This window comes from Trichomycterus rosablanca, chromosome 5, assembly GCF_030014385.1.
Source record: "Trichomycterus rosablanca isolate fTriRos1 chromosome 5, fTriRos1.hap1, whole genome shotgun sequence".
Taxonomy (NCBI): Eukaryota; Metazoa; Chordata; class Actinopteri; order Siluriformes; family Trichomycteridae; genus Trichomycterus; species Trichomycterus rosablanca.
Window position 1 is genome coordinate 27,469,442 of NC_085992.1, and position 17,795 is coordinate 27,487,236.

The 17,795-nt window shown below is 39.6% G+C and overlaps 1 protein-coding gene across 1 annotated transcript in view; it reads right to left on the bottom strand.

The window, feature by feature from the left end:
• Window positions 1-7,634, bottom strand: part of ppp2r5d (protein phosphatase 2, regulatory subunit B', delta) — a 29,061-nt gene extending 21,427 nt beyond the window's left edge. The window contains exons 1-3 of the mRNA XM_062995926.1: window positions 7,553-7,634; window positions 5,231-5,314; window positions 808-982 (exon numbers count right to left, since the gene is read on the bottom strand). Coding sequence (XP_062851996.1) covers window positions 808-982; window positions 5,231-5,314; window positions 7,553-7,579 — 286 coding nt within the window. The 5' untranslated portion in view covers window positions 7,580-7,634. The remainder of the gene's footprint in view (window positions 1-807; window positions 983-5,230; window positions 5,315-7,552) is intronic.
• Window positions 7,635-17,795: the final 10,161 nt, after the last annotated feature.

Sequence of the window (17,795 nt, forward strand, 5' to 3'; positions counted from 1 at the left end):
TGAGCCACCGTACTTGTATGCGTGTTGTAACTCTAACAAACTTTTCTGTGGTTGTATTGTGACAATGGCATGATGGACGTTTCTATGCAAAGTGAGTGTGTTTTGACTCTTTGGGGCTAACGAGATGACTCTAGCTGTCCGCTATTCGGTACCGTAACAGAAGAAGTTAATGAAGTGTTTTGCTCCCGACAATTTGTGAATATACCGTGTATTTATTTCTGTATTAAGCAAGTGCATCACTACGTTGTTTTGTAAACTGGAGTGATCCTAGACTCACACACCATATAAATAGTAAAATTCTACAGTAATGAACGCAGCTCTGCTCCTACCGCCTCGTGAAACGCTCACATTGCAGACATTACACTTCACTGTTGGACTTGTTTCACTTTCCAATTTAAAGTATTTCCACACAGCGGACATGCTGACGTAAAACAAAGGATCAGGCTTAGGATCGGCCTTAGTAAAGCCGATACCGATCAGTTAAAAAATGCCTTGATCGGCCCCGATTCCGATCTTTGAGATCGGATCGGGACATCCCTAATAATAAATAAATAAAAACAGCACGTCTACCAGAGACAACTCGACAAGAGATTAGTGTACACTTGCTAATAGTGAAACACACACAGTTCAGGATGTATAATAAAAATATAATATGTATTATTAGATATTAGATACGCATGTTTGCTCAAAAAATTACATTTTTCACTTTTCAAATATAAAAAGTATGCTATTATTTAATAATTTATTTGATGTGCATTTAGTACAATTTTAATAATTCCTGAGAGAGGACAGACAGAGACTTTGTACCTTTAAGGGCAGGAAGCTTCTGTAGTTCTCGATTCTTGGCGAGGTTGAAGCGAGAAGAACTCTGCCGGCGTTCTTTCTTGACAATCTGCGGGCCGCCCGAGTACTTAATTTTGTTAAGCTGAGTTGGAGGTGGAGTGCTGTTGCTGGGACGTTTGCTGGCTGTCTGCTGCTGGGACTTAAACACACAATGAATTTCAGTAGGGTTTTTATTTTTAACGAACCTACAAAACTATCAAAAATGATCATGTTTTAACCCTAAACATTACTTATTCACAACATCTGTATATTACTGAGCTGAATCAATAGCTTAACAGAGGCAAGGCCTAAACTGTTCCCAAAGACAATTAGATTTTTGATCAACGCCGACTTGAGTACTTGACTGAATATCTAAAAATGCTGCATTCAGCCAAAAAAAGTGTTCAAATAAAAAGGAACAAGAACTGCCAAACATGTAAACAGCTAGAGAATAAGTTACCTTGACAAAAATGAAAACTCAGTGAGAAAAAATAAGGACCTGTCACAATAGCTGAGAGATAATTTTATTTAACCAAAAGGGCATTGGGTATAAGATAATTTTTAAGACCTTCAACCGTGCTAGAGACACCACTGGGAGTATTTACCAGAGGTTCCACACTTAAGCTGCAGCAGCAAACCTGCCTGGCCAAAAGAGAAAAGCCTAAAAGGTCTTGGCAATCTCACTACAAAGTAAAACCCAGTGTTACTGTAAGACTTACAGGATGACCTGATGAAGGCTGGGACAAATGCATCTGTGGCAACCATAAGATGACTAACAACCAAAGACTTCATGGCCAGACTCAATTACACATGCCACTTTTGACCAAAAAGCAATAAAAGTTTCAACAAGAAGGAATTTCAATAGGTCTGCAGAGTTTTGTGACAGCTGTATAGAGTGACAACTCAAAACTTGAACTGTTTGGCCACATGGATCAGCGGATTGTCTGGCACAAGAAAGGCAAGGCTTTTGACCTGAAGAATACTATCACCACGGTAAAGCATGAAGGTGGGTCATTAATGATGTTGACCATGTGAATAGCATAATGGATACACAGAAGTACTAAGCAATTTTAAGAAGGAATAATGTGCCTTTTTGTGGTGTAATTGAACCATGGTGATAATTGAACTGTCCAGCAAGACAGTGAACCCAAGCACACATCCAAGTCATTCAGAAATTGGTTATCCAAGAGTGGTCCCTGAATTCAAATACCGGAGAAAATATTTGGTGGGATTTAAAGAAAGCACTTGCAGCACAAAAGCCATCAGACCTCAATGAGCTGGATGCTTTTGCACAATAAAAATGGGTAAAGACTCTACAAGAGAGGTGTCAGAAATGCAGCACATACCAAAATCGCTATATGTACCAACTGAAACATTTATTATCACTGCATCAGTTACAAAAAGTTATCAGACATGATGGTATGTGCAAACTGTCCTAGTTACCACCTAATGTACATCATGGTTATTACTGTTATTATCTACTAATTGTCTAACTTTGGTTTCAAGTAATATGAGCAGACAAAACCTAGCTGATAAGCCTCAGACTGCATGCACACTTGATGCGCATATGCAGCAATACCCAAACAAAAAAATACAAAATCAATTTACTGTGACTAGATTTCACAATAAATCATTCTTGACTTCACTATTACAATTAAATCATTACACTTTATTCATCGTCAGTCAACACCTATATACTATAAATCTGTAGTTCTTGTCATTAATTATTAACATCTGTAACATCATTACATATAATACACTACCAGTCAAACATTTTAGAACAACCCAATTCTTCGGGTGGCACGGTGGCTAAGTGGGTAGCACTGTCGCCTCACAGCAAGAAGGTCCTGGGTTCGATCCCCAGGTGGGGCAGTCCGGGTCCTTTCTGTGTGGAGTTTGCATGTTCTCCCCGTGTCCGCGTGGGTTTCCTCCCACAGTCCAAAGACATGCAAGTGATGTGAACTGATGTGAGACACGAAATTGTCCAAGACTGTGTTTGATATAAACATGTGAACGGATGAATCTTGTGTAATGAGTAACTACCGTTCCTGTCATGATGTTAAAATCCTAATAAACAAACAAACCCAATTCTTCTTAGTTAAAACTATGATAACTGTGATACTGCTTTATCAGTTAATACAAACAAACCTAAACTGATCTTTTGTAGCTGGGCTGCATGACTGAGGCAGACTTAAAATATTTTCAACCAATTAACCTAACACTGCAACAAATATTTAGAAAAAAATCATTTATCTATTTCTTTTGTTGTTCCAGATTATTAAATAATAATTCATTAAGTTGTGTGTGGTCTGGGTTACGTAAAGTCCACAATATAGCAGCTAAAATGTGTGGCAAAATGATTATAGAAGACGTCACATAAACTCACATACATTTCAGATATCTAAAGTTATCTAATTACTTAATAACTACCTAAATAAGTGTAACAGCAATCTTTACATTTCAAAGTAGTGCTGTACCAAAGATAAACTTTACAACTTGTTTCTGACTGATTTCTTTAAACAGCTTCAAAATGATTTTTATGATCCAGCTTTTTGACTGAAATAAACCTGGATTTGTTAGATTAAATAAGAGGTAGTTAACAGCCTTGTGTCGGTCCACCTAAAATGCTGCAGACATCACAATGCGACTTATGACATACTCTTCACACAATTCAAAATATTTTTAAAGTACATGCTGGTGTATGTGCAGCAATGGCAACACAGCAGTGCAAGTACACTTCCCTGATTCACATTATTTGTCAAGGCATTTTAATATAATTAAAAGTAGAGATGCATGAGTACCAATACTAGTATCGGGAATTAGCCCGATACCGCGCTCATTAACTCGTACTCGCAAACGAGGCTCCGATACTAAACATCCGATACCTTGTGCCTAGTGCACGTTGCTGCGTTAACGCAGGGATTTTCAACCTGTGGGGCGGCAGTGCTTGTCTGGGGGGGCGCGAGTGCCTGACCGGGGGGCGGGACATTGCAAGATTTTTTTACTTCTAAAACTAAAGCAATTCATTTTTCACCCACGGGAGACAGATTGAATTATTCTCACTGACCACCCACACACGCACGTTTAATGTTATTTAGTTCCGTTTGAAAAAAAAAAAAAACCCTTCAAAATAGAGCTAACAGTGAAGATAACCGGTTACAAAAGCAGCGACCGCTGTTACAGGACATGTGTGTGTCTTTAATACTCTGTTCACAGTGTCGATACAAGTGATTCAGGAGTCGACTCATTTTAAGCACAGCGTAAGTTTATTTTCTCAGTCATCTCGCCATGTTTACTGTTTTAATGAATGTTACGGTTGTAAATAAACACCAAATACTACAGAACATTTTGTGTGACTCGCTTACCTTAAAAAGCTCAGGCTTAATTATACTGGTTATTACCACAGATCGGGAGCCCGACTCAGAGTCGTTTACGATTTACCGAGGTGTATGTGCTGATAGAATCGGCTCAGATGGGATCGGACTGTATTATCCTTTTAAAGTAAATATTTCAATCAGCAGAATCGCATCGCATGTATGATGTGCACAACGTTAATTACATGCGTTTATTAATGAACGTTAACGTTAGCTTGTCAGAAGCTTTCTCAATGATGTCTGTGCGGTGTTTTTTTTTTTTTTCAATTAGTGATGGCAACCCAAGCAACTGTTCCACTGCACTATTTTACACTAAAACTACACTATTCCATAATGCTCCAGATTGCATCATTCTAAATAGGTATCGGTATCGGCGAGTACAAAAATACATGTACTTGTACTCGTACTCGGTTGGGGAAAAAATGGTATCGATGCATCCCTAATTAAAAGTCATCAATTCTGATCATGGTCAATTCTGATCATGGTCAATTCTGATGCAACAACAGCTTGCAGCCATAATAAATGCAGTAAGAAATATAGTGAGAATCTAGAGTTAGAATCCTACAGTGCTTAAAAATCTTTATTTAGTATATATCTGTCAACAATACTCTACTAATTGGTAAATAGTCTATGTTCTAGCTACTTGATTAATGTCAACATTTTACTGAAATGTAAACCAGCAGCATTGCTATGTAACCACATTAATAAAAGTAATCATGTAATACCACTTATCTGGTTACAGACAGGATATTTCTTTTTACATCTCATTCCCATTTTAGTTATGTGATTTAGCATATACTTCATTTAGGTTCAAACGAGAACAGATCTTTTAAAATAGAAGGAAAAATGTTTCAACATAAAATGTAAAGATCCATGTAAGAAACATGAAAAATACAAAAGGTTTAATAATAATTGACTGATCATGTCATTCAACCTAAAACCAACAAAGTGCTTTTAAAATGTAGCATGCATTAATGATAGCAAACACAAAGTTGACCGATGTATCCGCATATTAAACTGGAATCAATATTTACCTCATCTGAATTTTCATTCGTTGCATCCTTCCCAGTGTTGACATTGCTGTTTTTGCTGCTGGTTTTGGAAGATTTTGGTGAGTCCTATAATTTTTAAGAAAATCAGAATAAAAATATTGTTGACGCAAAGCAATACAATTCACACACTGTTAAAATAAATATGCATTGGTTGCATAACTGCGTCATAACATGCAACATTGTGACTTTACAGCACCTCTTGAAGTTAAAACGGATTGCATTTAACATGGCGAAAGTTCAGAGCTGCCCTTTGTGTACATGTTAAAGTAATACTGAAATAGACCTGAGTTAAGAATTCAACATCACAGCTTTAATTAGTCTTTCGCAGAAAACAACAAAATGACTTTTGTCATGTTCTGAACACCAAATTCAGACAAGACTGCTGACAAAAATATGGTGTTCAGAACGTGACAGAAAAAAATTCATTCCTTTACACAAATAAATATAATTTTTAAAAACCACTTAACACAAATCTATTTCTTGCCCTGCTTTGTTCCTAAATTAATGGGGATGATTTGTATCTCCTTTATTGACAACACACACATTTACATGAGCAGCTATGTCAGTAGATCCGATCATATTACCAAATCAATAAAATGCATACTTTTATGCCAGTATTGGGCCAAAAACTGGTACTTGCAGTGGATAATGAAGCATGTGAATAGAGATGTCCTAATCCAAAAACATTATGCAACTAATCCTAATACGCTTTAGTTTAATAATAACGGTAAACTACAGAAATAGTAAACTACAGGTGTATCATTTTGACAAGAAATTATATGAAGCAGCTATATAGAATATCAGTTCAATAATCTGTTTATTTTTTGCTGTTATATTATTGTTGTAAATAGTAATTTTTGCACAAAAGAGCAGAGATAGAAGCTACTTTTAATAGTGTACATTTACTACCAGACTACTATCAACTTGATGTTGTAAAAGTAACCAAAATTAAAAGAAAAAAACCCACATAAAATGCAATTATTTGTATGACCAAAATAAAATTTTCACCAATACTGGTGCACTAGGAAAATGTTTTGGGTCCCTTATTGCTTCTTTTGAAACTGACAGTGCAATGTTATGATATATAATAACTGGTAATATGTAGACATCTACCATTACAAATGTTGCTATATTGTTGATATCATGATACACAGATCATTAGTAGTCTGCTGTAGTAGTAGATTGTTCTCAGGTTTCAACCATTTTCTACAACTCTGTTAGAATTGCAATATAAACTGTTACGATATATAAAATCAGATATACCATGTGTTCAATATGTACATATACATATATATGTACATTTATTTTCGTCCACTTTTATACTGGTCAAGGTCATCAATCCATCACAGGGCTAGTTATATAAAACAGTAAACTGGACCAAATCACTGGACCTGTATCATGCAGTAAATCCAGAAAAATCCAAAAATCCAACCAACAGGGTGTCATAAACTAGGTCTATAATTCATCACTGAAAAGGAAGTCAGGGAAATATTGTTTATATATTATAGTTGTATTACAATTGTTATCCACCCAGAGACACAATGATGTCACTGGTCCAATGTTTTACAACTTTATTTACAGAATAATAATATAAGCTCTGGTATATCACACACTTTTACTGATGGTCTTTAATCAGTTTTTTTCCTGATTTTAACGGTCAGAGTATTTAGACAGAATCCTAAGTGGACAGTTGAAATGTCTGCATTTCTGCACCAGGCGGTAAAGTAGCAACACTGTTATATTGATCTAATGGTAGCGGTGTTATTAGTGCTGCTGTCAGTGTTAATGACAAGAAACTGAATCTTGTTGCATGTCTAAAAATCGTTATGAATACTCTAACAGGAACATAACGTTAGCAGCCACACCAGTTGCCAAAGCTGCCACGTAACTCACTGATTTAGGTTAAACTTAAACCATTATACAATAAATACAACATAATAACGGAATGTACCACTAACACTGATAGTTTTAAACCAGAGGTGAACCCTACCAGCTAGCAGGCTAAATTCGAACAAAAACAACACGACATAGCTTGCAAACAATGTCTAGTTGAAATTATATTACCTGTAATATTATCTGTTTGAGTTTCACTACATTTTACTCAGTTATTTCTGTTTACCAGGTTTAAGGGTGGTTACTTTAGCTCGTTAGCTTTAGCAACAGAAGCTACACAGGCCGCGACCGGAAAACAGCGAGCTGCAGGGTGTTTTACAGCATACAAGACTAACAGTACTAGCAAGTTCAAATTATTCCCGCATTAAAATAAACACAGTTGTACGGCTGCTATAAAGAAACAAACTTTACCTTTTCTTTTTTGGTTTTATTCGGCATTTTGTGGACGCGGTTTTTCCTCAGTGACAGACTTTTCCCCGCACTCTTACACACACACATAGACTGAGTGAGTGAGTGAGTGAGCTAGGCGGGCAGCAGGCTGGGTGTAGTGCACTCTCAGTGCTGCAGGCCGAGCTGCAGATGATTGGTCGGTGAGACATTACACAGCCTAGAAACAAAAACACACAACCTCACTATTCGACCGTTTTTCTCAATTACACAAAGAGGAACTGCTTTAAAGTGCTTAAACTAACTCGTTTATAGTCATTCATTTACATTTATGCAACACTTTATGAAATGTATTGTGAACACACACACAGTTAATCAGAAATATTTACCCCAAATAAAATAAGGATTTATAACTTGAAACTTTTCTGCAGAACTAGATTTGGCTTCAAATTAAGGCTTTATTAGTCAATTAATACAGCAAATGAACAAAATAAAAAAGAATGATGAAGTATTTTACAGTAGAAATACATTTTGTTAATACTACCATGTTCTAATTATTCAACTCCTATATAATATTGCAGAGCTTATAACTGACTGCTAGTCTATGACCTAAAGTTGGGTAACAACATGATTAAACCATTAAGAACATCGCCCATCTATTGCTGCTGTTTAAGTTGGTCATCTTTTAGACTTTCATGGGCGGCACGGTGGCTAGGTCCTGGCCCTTTCTGTGTGGAGTTTGCATGTTCTCCCCGTGCCCGTGTGGGTTTCCTCCGGGTGCTCCGGTTTCCTCCCACAGTCCAAAGACATGCAAGTGAGGTGAACTGGAGACACTAAATTGTCCAAGACTGTGTTTGATATAACCTTGTGAACTGATGAATCTTGTGTAATGAATAACCGTTCCTGTCATGAATGTAACCAAAGTGTGAAACATGACGTTAAAATCCTAATACACAAATAAACAAATTTAGACCTTCATCAGTGGTCACAGGACGCTGCACACAGGGCACTGTTGGCTGGATATTTTTGGTTGGTGCTTTATAAATAAGGATTTATAACTTGAAACTTTTCTGCAGAACTAGATTTGGCTTTAAATTTAGTCATTATCAGTTGACTATTACAGCAAATGAACAAAATAAAAATGATGTAGTATTTTACAGTAGAAAGACATTTTGTTAATACTACCATGTTCTAATTATTCAACTCCTATATAATATTGCAGAGCTTATAACTGACTGCTAGTCTATGACCTAAAGTTGGGTAACAACATGATTAAACCATTAAGAACATCACCCATCTATTGCTGCTGTTTAAGTTGGTCATCTTTTAGACCTTCATCAGTGGTCACCGAATGCTGCCCACAGGGTGCTGTTGGCTGGATATTTTTGGTTGGTGGTTTGCTTTAAAGTGCTTAAACTAACTCGTTTATAGTAATTCATTTACATTTATGCAACACTTTATGAAATGTATTATGAACACATACACAGTTAATCAGAAATATTTACCCCCAAATTAAAATAAGGATTTATAACTTGAAACTTTTCTGCAGAACTAAATTTGGCTTTAAATTAAGGCATTATAAGTTGATTTATACAGCAAGTAAGCAAACGGACACAACCTAGACAGAACAAATATTGAAAACATATTTATTAAAAGGACTCAAATGCCAAAGAAAACAAATGGGTTTTTAAATTTGACTTAAAAGCATCTATTGTGGGATATTCCTTTATAAACTGTGGAATATATAGCAGATTTCCAAGACCTGAAACATTCAAGGACTTCATGGCCTCACACGGTGCACACCACTCTCGAGCAAGGAGAACTAAAAGGGTTGACTGGATGTATACAAGTAAGAATGTGGATAGGCCAGCAGTTCTGGGACACAGTTCCAAGGAGTGACACATGGTTTGTCTGGCACAAAAATAAGGCAGAGCTTATGACCAGAAGAATCCTATCCCTACGGTCAAGCATGAAGGTGTGTCTGTAATGATGTGGGAATGTTTTTCTGCTTAAGGAACTGGTAATTTTGACCATGTGACTAGAATCATTAATTCACTAAAATACCAATGCATTTTAAAATGAATTTTGTCTTCTGTGGTGAAATAGAATGTTGGGGATAATTGAACTTTCCAGCAAGACAATGATATACATTGTCTTGCTGGAAAGTTCAGTTATCCCCAACATTCTGTATACTGTATATACACTGATCAGCCATAACATTAAAACCACCTCCTTGTTTCTACACTCACTGTCCATTTTATCAGCTCCAATTACCATATAGAAGCACTTCTCTGACTGTAGTCCATCTGTTCCTCTACATATCTGTTTAGCCTGCCTTTACCCTGTTCTTCAATGGCCAGGACCACCACAGAGCAGGTATTATTTAGGTGGTGGATGATTCTCAGCACTGCAGTGACAATGACATGGTGCTGGTATGAGTGGATCAGACACAGCAGGGCTGCTGGAGTTTTTAAATACTGTGTCCACTCACTGTCCACTCTATTAGACACTCCTACCTAGTTGGTCCACCTTGTAGACGTTAAGTCAGAGACGATTGCTCATCTACTGCTGCTGTTTAAGTTGGTCATCTTCTAGACCTTCATCAGTGGTCACAGGATGCTGCCCACAGGGCGCTGTTGGCTGGATATTTTTGGTTGGTGGACTATTCTCAGTCCAGCAGCGACAGTGAGGTGTTTAAAAACTCCAGCAGAGCTGCTGTGTCTGATCCACTTATACCAGCACAACACACACTAAAACACCACCCCCATGTCAGTGTCACTGCAGTGCTGAGAATGATCCACCACCTAAAAAATACCTGCTCTGTAGTGGTCCTGATTATTTAAGAACAGGGTGAAAAAAGTAGACTAAAAAGGTATGTAGAGAAATAGATGGACTACAGTCAGTAACTGTAGAACTACAAAGTGCTTCTATATGGTAAGTGGAGCTGATATTATAAACAGTGAGTGTAGAAATAAGGAGGTGGTTTTAATGTTATGGCTGATCAGTGTATATATATATATATATATATATATATATATACAGTGTATCACAAAAGTGAGTACACCCCTCACATTTCTGCAAATATTTCATTATATCTTTTCATGGGACAACACTATAGACATGAAACTTGGATATAACTTAGAGTAGTCAGTGTACAGCTTGTATAGCAGTGTAGATTTACTGTCTTCTGAAAATAACTCAACACACAGCCATTAATGTCTAAATAGCTGGCAACATAAGTGAGTACACCCCACAGTGAACATGTCCAAATTGTGCCCAAAGTGTCAATATTTTGTGTGACCACCATTATTATCCAGCACTGCCTTAACCCTCCTGGGCATGGAGTTCACCAGAGCTGCACAGGTTGCTACTGGAATCCTCTTCCACTCCTCCATGATGACATCACGGAGCTGGTGGATGTTAGACACCTTGAACTCCTCCACCTTCCACTTGAGGATGCGCCACAGGTGCTCAATTGGGTTTAGTCCATCACCTTTACCTTCAGCTTCCTCAGCAAGGCAGTTGTCATCTTGGAGGTTGTGTTTGGGGTCGTTATCCTGTTGGAAAACTGCCATGAGGCCCAGTTTTCGAAGGGAGGGGATCATGCTCTGTTTCAGAATGTCACAGTACATGTTGGAATTCATGTTTCCCTCAATGAACTGCAGCTCCCCAGTGCCAGCAACACTCATGCAGCCCAAGACCATGATGCTACCACCACCATGCTTGACTGTAGGCAAGATACAGTTGTCTTGGTACTTCTCACCAGGGCGCCGCCACACATGCTGGACACCATCTGAGCCAAACAAGTTGATCTTGGTCTCGTCAGACCACAGGGCATTCCAGTAATCCATGTTCTTGGACTGCTTGTCTTCAGCAAACTGTTTGCGGGCTTTCTTGTGCGTCAGCTTCCTTCTGGGATGACGACCATGCAGACCGAGTTGATGCAGTGTGCGGCGTATGGTCTGAGCACTGACAGGCTGACCTCCCACGTCTTCAACCTCTGCAGCAATGCTGGCAGAACTCATGTGTCTATTTTTTAAAGCCAACCTCTGGATATGACGCCGAACACGTGGACTCAACTTCTTTGGTCGACCCTGGCGAAGCCTGTTCCGAGTGGAACCTGTCCTGGAAAACCGCTGTATGACCTTGGCCACCATGCTGTAGCTCAGTTTCAGGGTGTTAGCAATCTTCTTATAGCCCAGGCCATCTTTGTGGAGAGCAACAATTCTATTTCTCACATCCTCAGAGAGTTCTTTGCCATGAGGTGCCATGTTGAATATCCAGTGGCCAGTATGAGAGAATTGTACCCAAAACACCAAATTTAACAGCCCTGCTCCCCATTGACACCTGGGACCTTGACACGACACCAGGGAGGGACAACGACACATTTGGGCACAATTTGGACATGTTCACTGTGGGGTGTACTCACTTATGTTGCCAGCTATTTAGACATTAATGGCTGTGTGTTGAGTTATTTTCAGAAGACAGTAAATCTACACTGCTATACAAGCTGTACACTGACTACTCTAAGTTATATCCAAGTTTCATGTCTATAGTGTTGTCCCATGAAAAGATATAATAAAATATTTGCAGAAATGTGAGGGGTGTACTCACTTTTGTGATACACTGTATATATACACTGATATATATATATATATATATATATATATATATATATATATATATATATATATATATACAGTGTATCACAAAAGTGAGTACACCCCTCACATTTCTGCAGATATTTAAGTATATCTTTTCATGGGACAACACTGACAAAATGACACTTTGACACAATGAAAAGTAGTCTGTGTGCAGCTTATATAACAGTGTAAATTTATTCTTCCCTCAAAATAACTCAATATACAGCCATTAATGTCTAAACCACCGGCAACAAAAGTGAGTACACCCCTAAGAGACTACACCCCTAAATGTCCAAATTGAGCACTGCTTGTCATTTTCCCTCCAAAATGTCATGTGATTTGTTAGTGTTACTAGGTCTCAGGTGTGCATAGGGAGCAGGTGTGTTCAATTTAGTAGTACAGCTCTCACACTCTCTCATACTGGTCACTGAAAGTTCCAACATGGCACCTCATGGCAAAGAACTCTCTGAGGATCTTAAAAGACGAATTGTTGCGCTACATGAAGATGGCCAAGGCTACAAGAAGATTGCCAACACCCTGAAACTGAGCTGCAGCACAGTGGCCAAGATCATCCAGCGTTTTAAAAGAGCAGGGTCCACTCAGAACAGACCTCGCGTTGGTCGTCCAAAGAAGCTGAGTGCACGTGCTCAGCGTCACATCCAACTGCTGTCTTTGAAAGATAGGCGCAGGAGTGCTGTCAGCATTGCTGCAGAGATTGAAAAGGTGGGGGGTCAGCCTGTCAGTGCTCAGACCATACGCCGCACACTACATCAAATTGGTCTGCATGGCTGTCACCCCAGAAGGAAGCCTCTTCTGAAGTCTCTACACAAGAAAGCCCGCAAACAGTTTGCTGAAGACATGTCAACAAAGGACATGGATTACTGGAACCATGTCCTATGGTCTGATGAGACCAAGATTAATTTGTTTGGTTCAGATGGTCTCAAGCATGTGTGGCGGCAATCAGGTGAGGAGTACAAAGATAAGTGTGTCATGCCTACAGTCAAGCATGGTGGTGCGAATGCCATGGTCTGGGGCTGCATGAGTGCAGCAGGTGTTGGGGAGTTACATTTCATTGAGGGACACATGAACTCCAATATGTACTGTGAAATACTGAAGCAGAGCATGATCCCCTCCCTCCGGAAACTGGGTCGCAGGGCAGTGTTCCAGCATGATAATGACCCCAAACACACCTCTAAGACGACCACTGCTTTATTGAAGAGGCTGAGGGTAAAGGTGATGGACTGGCCAAGCATGTCTCCAGACCTAAACCCAATAGAACATCTTTGGGGCATCCTCAAGCGAAAGGTGGAGGAGCGCAAAGTCTCGAATATCCGCCAGCTCCGTGATGTCGTCATGGAGGAGTGGAAAAGCATTCCAGTGGCAACCTGTGAAGCTCTGGTAAACTCCATGCCCAGGAGAGTTAAGGCAGTTCTGGGAAATAATGGTGGCCACACAAAATATTGACACTTCAGGAACTTTCACTAAGGGGTGTACTCACTTTTGTTGCCGGTGGTTTAGACATTAATGGCTGTATATTGAGTTATTTTGAGGGAAGAATAAATTTACACTGTTATATAAGCTGCACACAGACTACTTTTCATTGTGTCAAAGTGTCATTTTGTCAGTGTTGTCCCATGAAAAGATATACTTAAATATCTGCAGAAATGTGAGGGGTGTACTCACTTTTGTGATACACTGTATATATATATATATATATATATATATATATATATATATATCAGTGTGATCAGTGTATATATATATATATATATATATATATATATATATATATATATATATATACAGTGTATCACAAAAGTGAGTACACCCCTCACATTTCTGCAAATATTTTATTATATCTTTTCATGGGACAACACTATAGAAATAAAACTTGGATATAACTTAGAGTAGTCAGTGTACAACTTGTATAGCAGTGTAGATTTACTGTCTTCTGAAAATAACTCAACTCACAGCCATTAATGTCTAAATGGCTGGCAACATAAGTGAGTACACCCCACAGTGAACATGTCCAAATTGTGCCCAAAGTGTCAATATTTTGTGTGACCACCATTATTATCCAGCACTGCCTTAACCCTCCTGGGCATGGAATTCACCAGAACTGCACAGGTTGCTACTGGAATCCTCTTCCACTCCTCCATGATGACATCACGGAGCTAGTGGATGTTAGACACCTTGAACTCCTCCACCTTCCACTTGAGGATGCGCCACAGGTGCTCAATTGGGTTTAGTCCATCACCTTTACCTTCAGCTTCCTCAGCAAGGCAGTTGTCATCTTGGAGGTTGTGTTTGGGGTCGTTATCCTGTTGGAAAACTGCCATGAGGCCCAGTTTTCGAAGGGAGGGCATCATGCTCTGTTTCAGAATGTCACAGTACATGTTGGAATTCATGTTTCCCTCAATGAACTGCAGCTCCCCAGTGCCAGCAACACTCATGCAGCCCAAGACCATGATGCTACCACCACCATGCTTGACTGTAGGCAAGATACAGTTGTCTTGGTACTTCTCACCAGGGCGCCGCCACACATGCTGGACACCATCTGAGCCAAACAAGTTTATCTTGGTCTCGTCAGACCACAGGGCATTCCAGTAATCCATGTTCTTGGACTGCTTGTCTTCAGCAAACTGTTTGCGGGCTTTCTTGTGCGTCAGCTTCCTTCTGGGATGACGACCATGCAGACCGAGTTGATGCAGTGTGCGGCGTATGGTCTGAGCACTGACAGGCTGACCTCCCACGTCTTCAACCTCTGCAGCAATGCTGGCAGCACTCATGTGTCTATTTTTTAAAGCCAACCTCTGGATATGACGCCGAACACGTGGACTCAACTTCTTTGGTCGACCCTGGTGAAGCCTGTTCCGAGTGGAACCTGTCCTGGAAAACCGCTGTATGACCTTGGCCACCATGCTGTAGCTCAGTTTCAGGGTGTTAGCAATCTTCTTATAGCCCAGGCCATCTTTGTGGAGAGCAACAATTCTATTTCTCACATCCTCAGAGAGTTCTTTGCCATGAGGTGCCATGTTGAATATCCAGTGGCCAGTATGAGAATTGTACCCAAAACACCAAATTTAAAAGCCCTGCTCCCCATTTACACCTGGGACCTTGACACATGACACCAGGGAGGGACAACGACACATTTGGGCACAATTTGGACATGTTCACTGTGGGGTGTACTCACTTATGTTGCCAGCTATTTAGACATTAATGGCTGTGTGTTGAGTTATTTTCAGAAGACAGTAAATCTATACTGCTATACAAGTTGTACACTGACTACTCTAAGTTATATCCAAGTTTCATGTCTATAGTGTTGTCCCATGAAAAGATATAATGAAATATTTGCAGAAATGTGAGGGGTGTACTCACTTTTGTGATACACTGTATATATATACAGTGTATCACAAAAGTGAGTACACCCCTCACATTTCTGCAGATATTTAAGTATATCTTTTCATGGGACAACACTGACAAAATGACACTTTGACACAATGAAAAGTAGTCTGTGTGCAGCTTATATAACAGTGTAAATTTATTCTTCCCTCAAAATAACTCAATATACAGCCATTAATGTCTAAACCACCGGCAACAAAAGTGAGTACACCCCTAAGAGACTACACCCCTAAATGTCCAAATTGAGCACTGCTTGTCATTTTCCCTCCAAAATATCATGTGATTTGTTAGTGTTACTAGGTCTCAGGTGTGCATAGGGAGCAGGTGTGTTCAATTTAGTAGTACAGCTCTCACACTCTCTCATACTGGTCACTGAAAGTTCCAACATGGCACCTCATGGCAAAGAACTCTCTGAGGATCTTAAAAGACGAATTGTTGCGCTACATGAAGATGGCCAAAACTACAAGAAGATTGCCAACACCCTGAAACTGAGCTGCAGCACAGTGGCCAAGATCATCCAGCGTTTTAAAAGAGCAGGGTCCACTCAGAACAAACCTCGCGTTGGTCGTCCAAAGAAGCTGAGTGCACGTGCTCAGCGTCACATCCAACTGCTGTCTTTGAAAGATAGGCGCAGGAGTGCTGTCAGCATTGCTGCAGAGATTGAAAAGGTGGGGGGTCAGCCTTTCAGTGCTCAGACCATACGCCGCACACTACATCAAATTGGTCTGCATGGCTGTCACCCCAGAAGGAAGCCTCTTCTGAAGTCTCTACACAAGAAAGCCCGCAAACAGTTTGCTGAAGACATGTCAACAAAGGACATGGATTACTGGAACCATGTCCTATGGTCTGATGAGACCAAGATTAATTTGTTTGGTTCAGATGGTCTCAAGCATGTGTGGCGGCAATCAGGTGAGGAGTACAAAGATAAGTGTGTCATGCCTACAGTCAAGCATGGTGGTGGGAATGCCATGGTCTGGGGCTGCATGAGTGCAGCAGGTGTTGGGGAGTTACATTTCATTGAGGGACACATGAACTCCAATATGTACTGTGAAATACTGAAGCAGAGCATGATCCCCTCCCTCCGGAAACTGGGTCACAGGGCAGTGTTCCAGCATGATAATGACCCCAAACACACCTCTAAGACGACCACTGCTTTATTGAAGAGGCTGAGGGTAAAGGTGATGGACTGGCCAAGCATGTCTCTAGACCTAAACCCAATAGAACATCTTTGGGGCATCCTCAAGCGGAAGGTGGAGGAGCACAAAGTCTCGAATATCCGCCAGCTCCGTGATGTCGTCATGGAGGAGTGGAAAAGCATTCAAGTGGCAACCTGTGAAGCTCTGGTAAACTCCATGCCCAGGAGAGTTAAGGCAGTTCTGGGAAATAATGATGGCCACACAAAATATTGACACTTCAGGAACTTTCACTAAGGGGTGTACTCACTTTTGTTGCCGGTGGTTTAGACATTAATGGCTGTATATTGAGTTATTTTGAGGGAAGAATAAATTTACACTGTTATATAAGCTGCACACAGACTACTTTTCATTGTGTCAAAGTGTCATTTTGTCAGTGTTGTCCCATGAAAAGATATACTTAAATATCTGCAGAAATGTGAGGGGTGTACTCATTTTTGTGATACACTGTATATATACATATACACTGGCATAGGTAGGAAAGAACCACTAAAATATATCTATCATGGAACACACCACCCTCTGAACAGCATAATCACCAGACAGAGGAGTGTGTTTAGTGACAGACTGCTGTCTCTGTCTTACTCAACAGACTGGCTGAGAAAGTCTTTTGTCCCCTAAGTAGTCAGACTGTTTAACGCCACACAATGATGAAACCTGTCTGGCCAAGGAAGCCTTATATTGTAAAAAGTCCAATAAGTGAAAGAAAACCAAACCAAAACGACAAACTAGCAGCATGGACATTTATGCATGGACAATTTTCTTTAACTTATAGTGGTCTTGTTAGGAGTCTCTATCTAACAGGCATAGTGAAGACCAAGATAAAACCATATTTTTTTTAACGTTATGAGACACAAAAATGTAAGTCTTGTTATTCATGATTTAACTTAGGGCAATTTATTAATTTTTGTTTTTCAATAATATGCATAAAACTTGGAGATATGCTACTTTAACGTAAACTTCATTGACATTATCATTTTACAGACACACACTTACCTTAAGTTCAAGTATATGTACTTTCTTCTTCAG